Below are 15,345 nucleotides of genomic sequence, written 5' to 3'. Positions count from 1 at the left end.
ACAAGGGAAAGTGCTTGGTGGGCTGTTTAGATCGTATGATAAAAGAATCAATTCTGGCTTTAACACAGGCACGGGTCTATAAGTATCTGTATGCCTCCCAAGAAAAATGGAGGGGGGGGGGGGGCACGAGGGAAAAGGTTATTCCCTATCATGGGTTGTAAGACGAAGCTCTGCCCTCGTAGCATGCAAAAGGCAGCGGTGTTTAAATGTTTTGATACTTCAACTTGTTGAAACGGTCGTATTAGAGAGGGTCGCAAAAATCAACTAGAAATTCCTGCCAGAAATTTCGACGAAAAGATTGATGTGAATTGTCATGTTGTACCAAAAACGAAGGAAATGCTGCTCTGTCTTTGTCATATCTTTAAGCAAGAGATAATTTTCCCTTGTTTTGCGGTATAAGCAAGGACTAAATTTTTTATGGGGCACCAGTTCGGTAATGGTACGGGCGGACCATCGCCGAATGAATCTTCTCTCTCCCGAAAGCAACAAAGTTGAAATTAATGTTAATAATGCTAAATTTAATTTTTTGCCAAAAAAAAAAAAAAAAAAAATCAAGAAGAATTGTTCAGTAGCTTTTGCATGAATGGTAATAGTCTTAGGATTTTCCTCCAAACCCAAAAGTCAGAAGCACATGACTAAGATGATGAAGCAAAGTTTGAATCTATTAACAAAGGAGTCCGGCAAAAGAGATATTCTAAAAGCTATTTATTAAGCATTTTTTTATTTATACAATACAATACAATGTTAGTTTTACTTCATGCATGTAACAAAAGTCTGTTATCGATTCAAATCTGAAAACAAACTATAGCAAATTTTTCCAGTTGGTTGTTCGTTAGCCCAGTATCTCTCGGCACCGTATCCAGGTCTCGGGTGGTAACTGAGTTCTCATGTTACCAGAAACTGACCTTAAGATTAGGGTTACGGCGAGATTGGACTCCTTTCTAAACACGTCTGAATTTCATGGGATAAGTTTCAAAGTCAAAGTTTACATAGTAAACACGAATGTAACACCCTTCTTAAAATAAATAAATAAAACCATGGTGATATGTTACTGTTGGCATGGTTAGTACAAACGACTATTCACCCAGATGATGTAAAAAGTGACCAAGGATCATAAAATCTTAAAGCGATCTCATGATGTCCAAGCCAAAACTAAGAAAAAGCTCTAACTGCTAGTGGGAAATGTTTGCACGCGTCAAACAAAAGAAGACCACGAAACGAATCCGATGTTATGATCAACCCGGTCACTTTTGAATTAGAGCACTGATTCTCCAGATACTCGATACTGTGTATGAGTTAACGATATCCTTCTACCATGTTGGACCAGAGCGGTTTCAGCTGAGTATCGATAATTTCGCGTTTATTTCGGTTTTTTAATTACTACGCTGTGTGATTGGTTGGCAAAACTAATTATATCAAACTTATTGAAAACCTCAAGCTACCTTCTCAACCAATAAGAAGCCAAACCAAAACAAAATCAAAAGCACGTGCTTTCCGCGCTTGGCGCTTGCTTGGCGCATGTTGCACGCACTTCTCTTGAGTTCTGATTGGTTCATTGCGCTGTTCACGTCTGTTGTGATTGGCAAGAGTAATTAATTGGCTTTTGTTTTACGACACTCAACTGAAAACTGCTGTTTAGGTCCAAGTAGATTACTATATTCCTCTAACGTTTTTAATCGGTTCATTTGTCTATCATTTAACCTCCCTTTCGTAACCCGCACGACAGAGAAGGGTTAACAAGCAACCAGCGCTTTTGGCCAATAAAACAAATAGCCGATTTCAACTTCAATTCCTAAAATGCCAATTACGTTTCTGGCATATTTAAAAAACTAACCCTGTTTTCCCTTTTTCAATATTTTTTTCCTTCTTGATTATAAAAAAAACGTGCCACACTCTCCTACCAAATAAGGTCAGAGGTGATGTTTTCAGCCAATCAGACTCAAGGCGAGGTGACTCGCGTGACTTTTCCTAGCTTGTTTGACACCACGTGTGTGCCTTTTTACGGTTATTTTTTCGCTGGTTGGCGATTCTGATGGCTAATAGCGGGGCTAATAGTTCCTAATCATTCCGCGCTTATCTAGGTTCATACCTTACAGAGGTAGTCCTAGGTGATCGAAACAATAAGGATTGTGTTAGATAAGTTTCATTTTCTACAATTAAAGAAGTTTTTCGATTTATGATGTGACAAAATACAGGGTTGCGTTAATGTTCACTGTCGGCTAATAGCACAATTTACAGTTGCGTTTAGTAAGTTGGCCTTCGAGTGGAAATGAGGTTGGAATAGACTTTGATGATGCAAATTCTGGTTCTTGTTGTCACTAGTTTGCATTTACCAATGAAAAGCAAACTGCAATCCCACTTCCACTCCAAGGGCAGACCACTGATCACAAAACTGTAAAATGGGCCAATCAATTCTTCAGTTGTCTATTTAAACAATTTATTAAATGCTCTTTTATCGGTGATCAGTTATGTTACCAGGTCTTACCAGCTACTCTATCCCAGCTACACATACGGCGATAATTCCTTGCATGTTTTCGAGCTGTGTTTTTTCGACTTAATGTCCAATCTTGAACATAAAAGTTTATAGCAGAGGTGATTTTTTTAGAAAGATACAAAATGAAGTCATAAGCAAAGCCACTGATAGGCCAAATATCAAACGAAGTTTATAAATCATAGTTCAATTATGGAAAAGAAATTTGTTTTAGAAGACTCTATCTCTTCTTGGCATCTATCAAATATGTAATCTGTTATTTGTTTTTCTTTTTTACTAAAATACCCTGGCGCAGCGGAGTAAAAAATATCTGGTAAAAATCACAAATCACTAGTTCTATTTATTTTTGCGTGCCTGGAATAAAGGCATCTAATTCATATAAAGATTGAAAGCTATCGCTATAAACAAGCAAGCACTGTTATTAGTATAAGAATTAAACGTTTTGTAAGCACCCATGAAAGACGGCTGGGTATATTATTCCATACCAGCCAGTCAAAAGTAAAAAAGTTAGTTTTAACAAGAGAGAAATTTCTCTAAAAAGTACAAAATTATGCGAACTGAAAAGCATATAAAGGATTGACAAAAACACATGGCATCGATTGAAAAAAACAAAACAAAAACAAACAAAAAACAAAACACTGCATTGAATTAAGGCAGGAATAAGCGGAACCGATAGTTTGATTCGGAAATAATTATACATTTTATTCCTGACTATGAACTTCTTAGAGATATCAAACCTTTCAACTTTTCAGTTCGCAAACTTCGGTTCTGCTTAGTAAAGATTTTTTAAACTCAAAAGGGATCGAAGAGATCATAGAAGCTTCAACCCAGGATAATTTTTTATAACAAAGAAACATTCTGTGTTTCAATTAGCAGACAGGACTAGCAAAACGAGATCGTGTAAGATTAAACAAAATAGCCTGGTTTCTGAACCAAACTGATTGCAGGGCTGAAACTACGGCAAAGGGCTTAATTATTTGGGCCAATATTTCAACTAGTACAACTAGTCTTCTTCAGGACCAGAGTTACAATGAGAAAAACATAGCTAGCGGGAGTTGCTTTTACTTAAATTCTCACGCACCCTTGCCACGTATACTTCCTAACTACAGAGAAGACCGGGAACGAATCAGGCCCGGTTAACACGTGACTAAAATCAACTGTGTGATCTGTCTGACGGGTTTATCTTGGTTTTGTAGGTTCACCTTTAATGGAGACTGAAAGCCTTGCTCAGATTACTTAATGGACAGTGTATTCATCTTGCGGCCAACAAAATTCATTTTTTCTGGCTCGGAGAAACTGATTCTCTTGCGAGCAACTTCAGGAGGAACCTAAAAATAAATAAATAAATAAAATAAAACGACGGTCTTCAGAAAGTATTTTTTGTTGTACGATAAACAGCATTTTTTCCTCAGTTTTTGGTTAACTATACATGTAACGAAATTTCCACCCACCCTTTCGTTAACCTCAAAAACCGTTTCTGAAAAATCTTCAAATAAATTTGACCAAGTCAAAGATCACCTTTCCGTGAGATAAAAGTTGAACAGGTGTTTTTGACGTATCTTCGGTAAAGCAAACAAAGCTGCTTATTCTGATGAGATGCTAGTTTGACCTTAGCAGCTTTTAAGAGGTTGTCAAAGGTCAACTTGAAATTGTCCCTCACCTTTGACGTTGCTTCAAAGGAAGTCTGTTTATCAAGGTAAATCTTCCATGCAAATTAAGCCCAAGTTTAAATCAATAAAAGGATGAACTTTGGCTGGTTTTCGACTAATTTAGCTTTAGCCACAGATAATCATGAAAAAGAAGAAAATTTCGAGAGCCAGCTGCTCAATCCGTGCTTAAAACGCGTTCTAAAACATGGTGGGTTGTTGAAATAAGCGAGCGATCTTTAGCTTAAACAGGAAACGCAATCATTTGCGTCTTCAAAAGGTGCGGCGACGTTACAAACAAGGATTGCACAAGTGGTCAGAACTACGGGAAAACGCAGATAAAAGTCGCGTATCGAGGTAGATTAATCAGTCTACTGTACTCACGTTTTGCTGTTGAAGGAACTCTGCAATCCCGCTAAATCCGGGTCGGTCATTTGGTACGTCACTCCAACAGTTTCTGATAAGTTCCTGATTTAACGCAAGTGAATATCAGTTAGTATATCGTAGACTATTGTAATTACCCTTTTCCATTTATATCTCCTTATGGGATGGGTAAAAATGACACTAGACAGCTTATATTGCTTGAAACTATTGTATAATTATATTACTGTAATAAACTCAGATTCAACTTTTCTTTGTGCGGTATATTTTTCATTTGTAATCCGAAAGCCGTGATCATTCAAGTGAAAGCTGCTGAAGAGTAGTTTCCTGTGCTGTTTATTATATTGTTCAGTAACTCTTGACTGTATCTATAAAAATTCTGATAAGTGACCATTTGGTTGAATCTTACTTTCCTGTGGTTCTGTTTATTATGCCGTAAGAGTTGGTTCAAACTTTTGAGTCTGTGGATGAAATCCTTCAGGTTACCGTATACCTTTAGAGGTGTCTCGCGTCCAAGCCACTGAAAGCTACTAGGCAGTGCTTTCCTGTGGTGCTGTGTATTATGCTGTACAAGTTTGTTCTAACATTTGAGTCTGTGGATGAAATTCTAAAGTTGTTACCATTCAAATAAAAGCTACTGAGCAGTACTTTCCTGAGGTGCTGTTTATTATGCTGTACAAGCGGTTGGTTCTAACTTTTTAGTCTGCGAATTAATGAAATCCTTTAGTGTAACCATTCTAATGAAGGCTACTGGGCAGTGCTTTCCCGGTGGTACTGTGTATTTTGCTGTACTAGGTGGTTCTAACTTTTAAGTCTGTGGATGAAATTCTTAAGTGTTACCATTCAAATGAAAGCTACTAAGCAATACTTTGCTGTGGTGCTGTTTGTTATGCTGTACAAGGTGGTTCTAATATTTGGGTCTGTGGATGAAATCCTTAAGTGTGACCATTCAAATGAAAGCTACTGGGCAGTGCTTTCCTGTGGTGCTGTTTATTATGCTGTACTAGGTGGTTCTAACTTTTGAGTCTGTGGATGAAATCCTTGAGTGTGACCATTCAAATGAAAGCTATTAAGCAGTACTTTCCCATGGTGTTGTTAATAAGGTTGTGCAAGAACGCTCTGGTTTCAGAGTCTCTGGATGAAGCCCTAGCGTGTGATTATTTTAGTGGTCTGTAGATCCCGGTGACATAAACCGGAGAGAGAGGGGATTAGAACTCATGAATGTTACACACCTTCAGAGACTCCGGGCATTGGATATGGGTGACACACTGCTGTTGTCCTTTTCCGATCATCCAAATCATGGAATGCGTGGGATGGAAGTTAAACGGCCACTTGCCAGTGAAAATCTCGTACAGGATCGTGCTACAGGAAAAAACACGCTTTAACATTAGAATTCGTCAATAGTCTTGGTAGCTGGTGGTACTGTTCAGTTACACGGAGGCAAAAGCGCGAGCGGTGACACGGCGAAGGATATCAAGAGGAGATGAGATTTCTCCTCAGAGCTTTGCCTTTGTCGTTCCTTTTCACGGGTTCGCCTCTCAGACAATTTGTTGAAGGATGTTATGATATCGTAGTTCAAATTTTTACAAATGAAAAATTGAAATACCGGGAACCCAAATCCTTCTCTACAAATTTTATAGCGATAATATTGTAGGAACAATGGCATTCGTGATAATAGGTGTTTCGTAAAATGTTTTTTTTTTTTGGCGATATTCACAGACGTTAACACAAGCCAACATTTATGAAACCCTCAGTTTACATAGTTGGAAGGCTTTTAAGCGAAGTCATATTCATCTTTTGCGACACATCTTCAGCTTCATTGACCAATAAAAACTGTATCAAGTTTTGTCTGGAGTCTTTAAGATATTCGGCAGGCCGTTTGAGGAATAGTTGTCCGACGCGGCGAGGACTGTATCTACAGTACCTCAGTTCCAAGCATCAAATAAGACCAATCACTTTTTTAGAGTTTTTATTTAATCTTTGATCTTTCCTTAAGTGAATGTTTGTTTTTCATATTCGAAGATACTAGCATTCTCTGTGCTATTCTGCAAACTCGTTCTTATCTTTGGGACGACTCAGAAAGTTACCGTCTGAGAAAGTGGGATGCATTTTTTTGCACGTTCACGTGTTTCATGTGGTTTGCTCAACAGTCTTAACTCAACTGCCCTTCAATTAAAAAAAAAACCAAACTCTCTTTAAAACGCAGAAATTCCGTTCATTAATAAGCTCCCCTGAACATAGGCCAGCAACAATGAGCCTTTTAGAAAATATATAAGCGCTGGGCTTATAGCCCTATATCGGATGTTTACGCTATGTTGTGATCACTGAAATGTCTCACCTGAAAGAATACACGTTAGACCACTCAGTGTTGCTCTCCTCAGAAGATAGCACACATCCTTTTCTTGTGAGTGTGCGCATAAGCTCTGGAGCTAGGTAAGTCAGGTGACCCTGAGGTATACTGGCGTACCCCTCCCTGAAACAAAACTGCTTGTTAGTTGGCAAGAGATGAGTTCATTTACAATGAAAACTCACGAAACATGATAACGCATATGTGGTGTTTACACTGATACATTTACAAGGCTACGGCATTAGTGAGCATAAAAGTAGCATTTTATTTTCATTTATTGATTTTTATTATTTCACCTTTCAACTCGAGTTGTCCTGTTGCAGTAACCAGACACACAAAGCTTGACCTTGGACTCCAGAAACACGTTCATGGCGGTCAAGGCAGGAAGGACGATGCCTTTGGCGTGAAGATAGCTCATCCCCTGCAAACGTCACAAATGAGTTAGTCAGAGATAGCAAACAGGACTTGTTAAAATACCTGCAAACCCAGCCAGTCCGGCGGTTTAGAGGTCTATGACATGCTCACAGTGTCGCAGTCAACAGAGATCAATAGACACTGAGGCAAGCCCAAAGAAATCTCTTGGGTTTAACCTTATGCCTCTCTAGTATCCAAAAGTTACGTTCGCCCACGTTCGCGAGCGACTTTGTAGAAAGTCTTTGTTTAAGTCAGCTTTTCTGCTTCTTTCTGCAATCCCGCAGCCGGTTGTAAGTTTATCCTATCACGGCTTGCCCTTCTTTCTGGGCTCCGCCAGGTACTTGCACCTGTTTCGCATATCTCTGTCATCCAATTCAGTCTACATAAACAAATTCCTGTTTCCCATACTCCTAACTTAGTAACCATTCGGTTGAACATTACCTTAGGCTCTAGTGATAACATTACCAGTAAAATTGATTTACCGTCAGTTCTCACGGTATATTTAATAATCTTTTCTTGAAATCGCAAAAAGAAACAAGATGAATTCCGAGGATACAAACCTGAGCAATTTGCTTGGCGATAGAAATCTTCGAATGCAGCGAAAACAGATCCTGACGAACGTGGAGATGGTTGTAGAGCGACAAACCTCTTCTGACGCTGAAGAAAAGAAGAAATATTACATTAAAGTGACTTTTAGTTTAGTATTGATGACTACAATGAAGTTATTGAACCGAAATTATGAACATACAACGCCCATAGAACGCTCAATTAATTTAGCTTTCTGCTGAAGTACCATTTTGTTTACCGTTGAAGCATAAGGACAGAGTCACACATGTACGTCTAGCGTACTGTTTTTTTTTTGATCATGCGCGCTGTTTACCTGGTGATTACAGCAAGGTTTGGTGGCTCCAAACACGCGCCCATGAAGAGCACCACATTTTCGTGTCTTATCATACTCAGTACTGACACTTCTTTGAGGAATTCTTCCACGTCCTCTTTGGTCGACTTTCGCCGAGTGTGAATCATAATATCGCCATGCCATCTGCCCCTGAAAAACATAACAACGATTTTATTATCAACTAAAAACATAAAGATACGATGCATATGAGCGAAAATAAAAGGTTAAAAAAGATTCCCCCCCCCCCCCCAACGTGATAAATGAACATCACGTGATTAATCTGCGTAGCTGGCGGTTTTTGTGGCCCGCGCGCGATCGGCGAAGCCGCGAAAAGAGTGGGGACGAGGGAGTTTTCCCCTCCCTCGTCCCCATTCTTCTCTCGGCTCCACCGCGGCCCACCAAACCCTAACAAAACCGCCAGCTACGCAGACTAATCACGTGTTTATATTCACGGTGTCGATTTATTGTACAACCGAAACTGTGAGCTGAGGGATCCGCTGATTGAAGTGACTACTGAATGTTTATTTTTTTTTCCAGTGACATCAAAGTATTTGAGACATCTTGTAAACGACTGGGTCTTCTTGACCACCAATGTTGCTGCCAAGTTGTTAATAAAGTTGTTGTTTCTGAGAGGTATGACCATATCCAGAGAGGAAAACTATAACGACCGCTCCTAGGTCTTGTGCAGGTTCAGTTTATACCAGAGAAAGGACGGGAACCAAAACTAAACAAATCCAACCCAGTTAGGAAGCCGAGTTTGGTGAGTGTACTAGTGCACCATCAGTGCTCTCTAACCAGATCTGGAGGCGCCAAAATACAGCACATATAGACTGCAAGCAGTCCCTTTCTGGTCAGTAGAGAGGGTGCGCTCGCAGCGAGATTGGAGCGAGGCGAAAGCCGCCCTCCCCTCGTTCGCGCTCGGATATTTCGCGCGACCTCTCGACCTCTCTTATTTCAAGGCAACAATCCCAGAGGAGATTGGGAGATCCATGTTAATGACAGGCGGCTTGTGCTGGACGTGTCTAGTTGGGGGGGGGGGGGGGGGGGAGAAGGGGAGGGGGACATATTTCCCTAAATACGACTCCCTCCATGAAGTGAAACTAATTCGTGGGAAGTTAATCTATTGACAACAATTCCCTTTGTAGTCACGGTTAATAACCTGCTACAAGAACTTCCTACACAGGGACATGCACCTTAACCTCTGCCCCCGCAGTTCAAATTGTGGAGGAAGAATCCACTCGAGTACAGAAATACCACTTTGGCATGGTTTGCAATGTGTGGGTCATCACGTGTCATTTTTTTTCCTCTGGACGCTTTTAACATAGGTTACAAACTTACTTGTGCACGTTTCCTTTAGGGCTGACTCCCACAATTTCACCAAACTGCAACTCTGAATAAGGGATGCTCCATTCACGGAGAGATTTCTGCGAATAAAGAAGAGATATTTTATAGCGAGAGCAAATCGCGTGTATTTCTTCTTTTTTTAAATTTTCATTGCTTAAAATTTGATTGGTCGATTGTCTCGTCCACGAGGTGTTTTTTACCAAAGAACTCAACCTAACTGTTATTAAATGTGCAATCCTACGCTATCAGTGGTCCGAAAGCTCTTCGCACTCTTAACTTGGCCCTGAACAAGACGAATTGTACCAGTTGAGTGATTATGAAATTGTCCTTCGCCGTAGACCTAGCCTTACAATCAGTTTATTTACACAAATCCGGAGTATAGTTGACGTGTGGTCCACTGTACTCAAAAGCTTCGCAAGGAAATCCTCGCTTTTGCAGATGACCTTGCACCGCGTCTTGCGCAATCAAGCCAGAAGTCTTTGGGGCCGAGAATGTGTAATTTAGGGTTGCACAAGCATTTGCTCATTTCGTTATTGCATTATACCAAAGAACAATATGTAGAAGTCACAGAGAACAGTTGAAAGATGACAATCATGCCCACCTTAATATCTTGCTCGTCCTGTGTATCTCTGTTTACACTGAGAATACAGATAACAATTAGAAGCGCACATAAAACACTGACACATATCATTCGAGACGTCGAGTTACCATTAGTTCTAAAACTTCAAAAAAGTGATAACTTCTCACGCCAAACTGCATATTTTTAAGACGTGCAAACAACCTCCGAACTCAGTTTCCCCATTTGCATCTAGAACTAATAGGACACTCGATAACGTTTCACATGACTATGTGTGTGGGTGGGTGGGTGGGTGGAGGGGGAGCCTCTGGCTCGCAAGTTGTCCTTTTGTTGTACTAAGTTTATTATGATTGCCCAGGCTATACCGCTAAATATAACACTGGACGATTGTGCAACTCGTGACACAAAATTGAAATCCCGTCAAGCTACACCTGTTTGAGCATGACTGAGTCGTCACTTTTTTATTTCCACTGGCCTTAAAATAGAAATAAAATACAATGAATGCCAAACATTTGCTAATTTTTGAAGAACTGATTTATGCCAGCTAGATAAAGATTGACTCAAGTGTCAAACTGACTAGACGTCTATCATTTTTATTGCGTGATCGATTTTCCTTGCATTAAGTTTCCCTGACAACTGATTTTGTTTTTAACACGCTAGAAATGTCCATGATAGTTTGTAGAGCAATCGATGGGCTCTAGAGAACTCCAAAGACTTTTGGAAAATAAATCGATTGGAAATATCATTTTTTTCTGGATCAAAGAGCAATGCGTGAGCAAGCGTAAACAGTTCTCTACAACGTTTCTAAGCGATTCTAATTTTGGTGGGAGAATTCTGAAGTTCAACTGAACAGGTAAATGTCAGTAGGTTTAGTTGCCTTGGAGTCACCTCACGGAAAAACTCCTTCGTCTTCCGTTATACATGGAAATCAGGAGCGATAAATGACGTTTTCAGTTTTCACTAACAACGCAATATGATTTGAAATAATGATCTCACATTTGCTTTGCTAATAGCTTGTACGTGATCTGGCTGCAAAATGAACTCACCTTTTGTTTACAGTGGGGAGTGGCTCGTGGTATCGAGATCCGTAAAAGTCATCAGCTAAAAACAAAGCGTGGGCAAATGACATGAGATGCATATATTAACCTTTCAATTGCTTGTCAGAAACTGAAGGAAATTAAACTAGAAACAAAGAACAGAAGTGGAAAGTAATGCATGCCCAGCTTCATTTGAATTATCATACCGTTGACTGGGGTTCCTAGTTTGGGTACCACCTTCCGCAGCATAAAAAAAACAGCGCCATACGGGAAAATACTGCTCGATAGCTGTCACAATTTTAGTGTCCACACTCCAGGATTTCATAGTGCTTCGATGCTACCTTATGCAGCGTAATTAAAATAATTACCATTGCAAATTGCTGCCGTTTCATTTATTTTTTCATTCTACAATTTTTGAAAAACCGTTCCGTACATGAAAGTCAAATGGGTCAGCTATGATCGCTCATGAATTCGCCGGGAAGCCAAAGCAGTTTTCAGAGGAAGATGCATATCATTAATGTTTCCTTTTTTTGGTCGTTAGTTTATGATCGTAAATGGACAAATTTCCAAATTGAGTAAAAAAATAACTTGTCGTTCTACCTTTTGCGCAGTTTTACTACGTCACCTAGTCTAATAATAGCCATATTAATCTTCCATTATACTTGTTAGTAGCGTTCAGCGTAAATCAGATAAGCTATGACATCAAGCTGGCTAAACTAAGCCTCGGGGCATATTAAATGTTTTTGCAATGCTGCACACGTTTACGAAGAAAAATATATTCCTTAATTATGTCTAATATTTATGCTTTTTGTGTTTCGTCGCCCCGAACTTTAAATTTCTTACAAAAACAGCTGAATCGGAGTCAGCACTTTTAATGTGACATTTAGATCTTTCGAAAAATAACCGAACAAGTCCAGAAAGGGACTTGGTCAATAAAAAGATAAATAAATAAATGAATAAATAATGTACAAAAACCCATCGTTTTACACAGCACAGTTTGATATGCTTGAACTCAGCTAATACTGGCAAAATGACGACAATTTTAATTCTGAGTCATTGCAATAAAAGGAATGGTTTTAGATTACAAGGAGACCTAAGAATATCCTGTCCCCTGCTGTTTAAAGAGCGGATAATTTTATCCAGTGGATAATAAGTTTCTTCCACTCACAGACAAAATATATTCCAACCATTGCAAAACAAGACATGCTCTCTGCTGGATAACGACTCTAATAGATATGGGATAAATTGCTGTTTGTCTTCAAAACCTGAGGCAACGAACTCAAAACCAATTACTGGTACGCAAACATTAGCGCATTGAACACAGGACTCCAGCAAACTCTTTCAAATCCAAGTTACCATCCTTGTGCTCGCGAGTTTGTATGGAGTCTTTCTTATGCTATTCAATTGAAAATCCGCCTAAAAAATTCCAGTTTATGTCTCTTGGTTTTGACGTTTTCTCCGATTAGGTCGCGTGAGGTGGCGCGCTCACGCGACATCTGTATAAATGAATATCACTTAGTCTGTGCAGAACAACTGAAACATCTAGAACCTATGTTACAACTGAGATATGACATTGTTAGACGCAGGCCGAGATGAGTTCGTTTAAGCCGTAGTGGCATGAAATAGTTTAAAACGCCAAAATTCAAAGGTAACCGAAATAGCATCAAGATGCAGGTGTCCTTTCATTGGTGAATCTACATGATCTTTACTACGATCATACGTGGACGATTTTTTTGGTTTGTGGTGTCCGCGATACCCCGCTAGCAGAGTTGTCTCTTGTCGTTTCTGCTACCTTCTAATATCTTTGTCGCTTCTGTTTTTCTCCACCCCGGGGGGAGGAGAAACGAAAAGAGAAACCTCTGCTAGCAGGGACATGATGTCCGCGAACATTAATGAGTCAGTAATGCATGATACAATAAACAGATTTTGTGTCGGAAAAAACATCAACTGTCCCTCTGTGATCCGATGCTCCTTCTCGTAGTAAACAGCTCTTCTTTTCAACGGGCCCCATTATGTGAAATTTTTAAGTTTCGTCTCGTATTTTGGTCATTTCAATTTGGTATATCGATGAACTACTAAAGGGAGACCCTTCGTTCAAATCTAAGCTATGAAACAGCACTCCGTTTATACGATCCTGCGTATTTTAATTGGTCTCAAATCAACATTTCAGGCAATATGTACATATGTCAAGGTTTTTGGATATCTTGGCATACCAATTTATCGCTGATGGTTCAAATTTTGTTCCCTGGCTAACCTTGCGGACAGAGCGGTTATACAATACGAGGTTAAAAAAATTACAATATGAGGTCATTCAGAGAATATACACCGACTTATCCTCTAAACCAGCATTTTTAGCATTTCCTCAGTATATTTATTTCCACTGAAAACCTAAACACGAAGCTCCCCTTTTGCAGAAAATAAACGTCAATGTAACAAACAACCAAGTGATCAAGACTTACCCGAAAATATTCTCTTGTTCGCTTTCTCAGCTTTGTCTTGAATTTTACTTTTTTGAGGCCATGTAGCAAAATTGTCGCAGGGTTCTACCCACAAGTCGCCGTCTATTAAATCATCTTGCTCTGCCAGAATTCCAAGATCACTGCCTCCTGAGTAACTGTTTCCCTCCCCGTTGTATTGCTCTAAAGTTGCACTCAAAAGTTTGATGTTAGAAAAGTCCGGTGTTGGCGAAGTGCTTCGATGCGAGTTTGCCGATGACGGGCAAGATGTATTCGCAGAGGAATAACCCGATGAGTAAGTACAGCTAGCTGAAGTTGACCACGAATTTGCTCTATGCCAGCTCGAGGAAGAAAGATAATGTTCATTGTAAACTGACCTTGGCGATTCAAGAACTGGTTCGTCGATAGCGGTTAAATTTTCACAGATGCGAGTCGGATATTTTTCGGGTGTTGAATGCCGTTCCACGGGCACCGTTAAAGGTCTTGAGGATACTCGAAATTCATCCGCATCATTAGGTTGAAACTCAAACGCCTGTCTCGGATTGTAGCAAAATGACTCGTAAAGTCCATTGATTAGCTTTTGACGTATTCTTCCCTTAGCGTTAAAAGGAACAAGTGATCGCTGAGTTTCCTTTCTGGTAAAGTGTTCCAAATTTGCATGGTAAAGTGACAACTGTCTGCTGGCTGCATTATGCCCCTTACGCCAGAAACGCTTGCCTCTTGTCTTTCCTATCATTCAAAAAAGAGAGTCTGCGTTATCACCGGAAAAACACGAAACCAAAATTCAGGGATATGTTACTTTATAAACTGAAAAGAAAAGGGATTTGAGAGTAAAATAAATATTAATTGCACCATAAAAGTTATATTGTGTCTTTCCCTTACCTGGATCAACTTTACGGCATCGAAGATCACAGTCCGCAGCCAAGGGGTGGCTGGAGCATTTTTTGTGATATTTCAACCTTTTGATCGAAACATAGCAAAGTTTTAGTTAGCGGTAAGACTCAGTTACCGCAAACGAACATAAAGAAATTGTCAGTCATTTCTGCTCTGTGTGTTTATTACTATTCATGTACAATTGGTCTTCTGTGCAGTCCGCAGTTGAGTAAAAAAAATTTTATAACTACCAACCTGCAATCTTGACATCGCACTCCTAGAAAACGGATCACTTTTTTGCAATTATCGCATTGGCTTCGGCAGAGAATGGTCCGCGAAAAACTGCAACAGAGAAGAAGAGATGAAAATCGCAATGACGCTAAATTCAATTTGACTCCAAACGCGCTAGCAGGTGCTAGATGTATTCATGACAATGAGAATCTTTCTGCCGCATTTAATGAAACTTTTGCACTTCGCTACGCCATCGACTTGACTCAGGAAAAAATAACGTACTGCGTATTAGAAAGGAACAAGGTAGTTCTGTGTCTGAAAACACCTCGAGTTTTTTCCCACCGTCTACCGTTTCATTGGAGATTTTCTTCCTAAAAACAATTTACTGCTTTTCGCTCGCAAAATCAACACAATCTCTGGGGTGATTGTTTTGACCAAACTGTTCCCTTATGATATTTTTCTCGCGTCTCACCTATGTGCGTCGACTTGCATGTCCTATTCCGAAGATTAAGCAGGAAGCAGTTGCGGCATCTCTACAGATATGGCTTGAGAAAACTTTCTCGCTCGAAAAGCCTTGAGCGTGTGATGTGTGGTGCATCTATAGCTAGCCTCCCAACCTACGAAATGCAAATTACGGCGATTACGAGTGA

General features: G+C 39.8%; 1 protein-coding gene across 1 annotated transcript; it reads right to left on the bottom strand.

Annotated features, from left to right (window-relative positions):
* Positions 1 to 690: 690 nt before the first annotated feature.
* On the bottom strand, positions 691 to 15,345 carry LOC146476859 (raf homolog serine/threonine-protein kinase-like). The gene is made up of 14 exons (XM_085113985.1): positions 15,168 to 15,345; positions 14,720 to 14,806; positions 14,474 to 14,550; positions 13,595 to 14,320; positions 11,145 to 11,199; positions 10,123 to 10,159; positions 9,516 to 9,601; positions 8,160 to 8,327; positions 7,840 to 7,936; positions 7,162 to 7,286; positions 6,857 to 6,991; positions 5,751 to 5,880; positions 4,522 to 4,605; positions 691 to 3,819 (listed from the first exon to the last, which is right to left on the bottom strand). The coding sequence occupies exons 1-14, from the start codon at positions 15,185 to 15,187 to the stop codon at positions 3,724 to 3,726; spliced, it is 1,923 nt and encodes a 640-aa protein (XP_084970111.1). The 5' UTR covers positions 15,188 to 15,345; the 3' UTR covers positions 691 to 3,723.

The sequence above is a fragment of the Pavona decussata genome, unplaced genomic scaffold (genome assembly GCF_977016875.1).
Source record: "Pavona decussata unplaced genomic scaffold, jaPavDecu1.1 SCAFFOLD_72, whole genome shotgun sequence".
In the NCBI taxonomy this organism is placed as follows: Eukaryota; Metazoa; Cnidaria; class Anthozoa; order Scleractinia; family Agariciidae; genus Pavona; species Pavona decussata.
The sequence above is the reverse complement of the archived record's forward strand: the minus strand, read 5'-3'. Positions and strand labels throughout refer to the sequence as shown.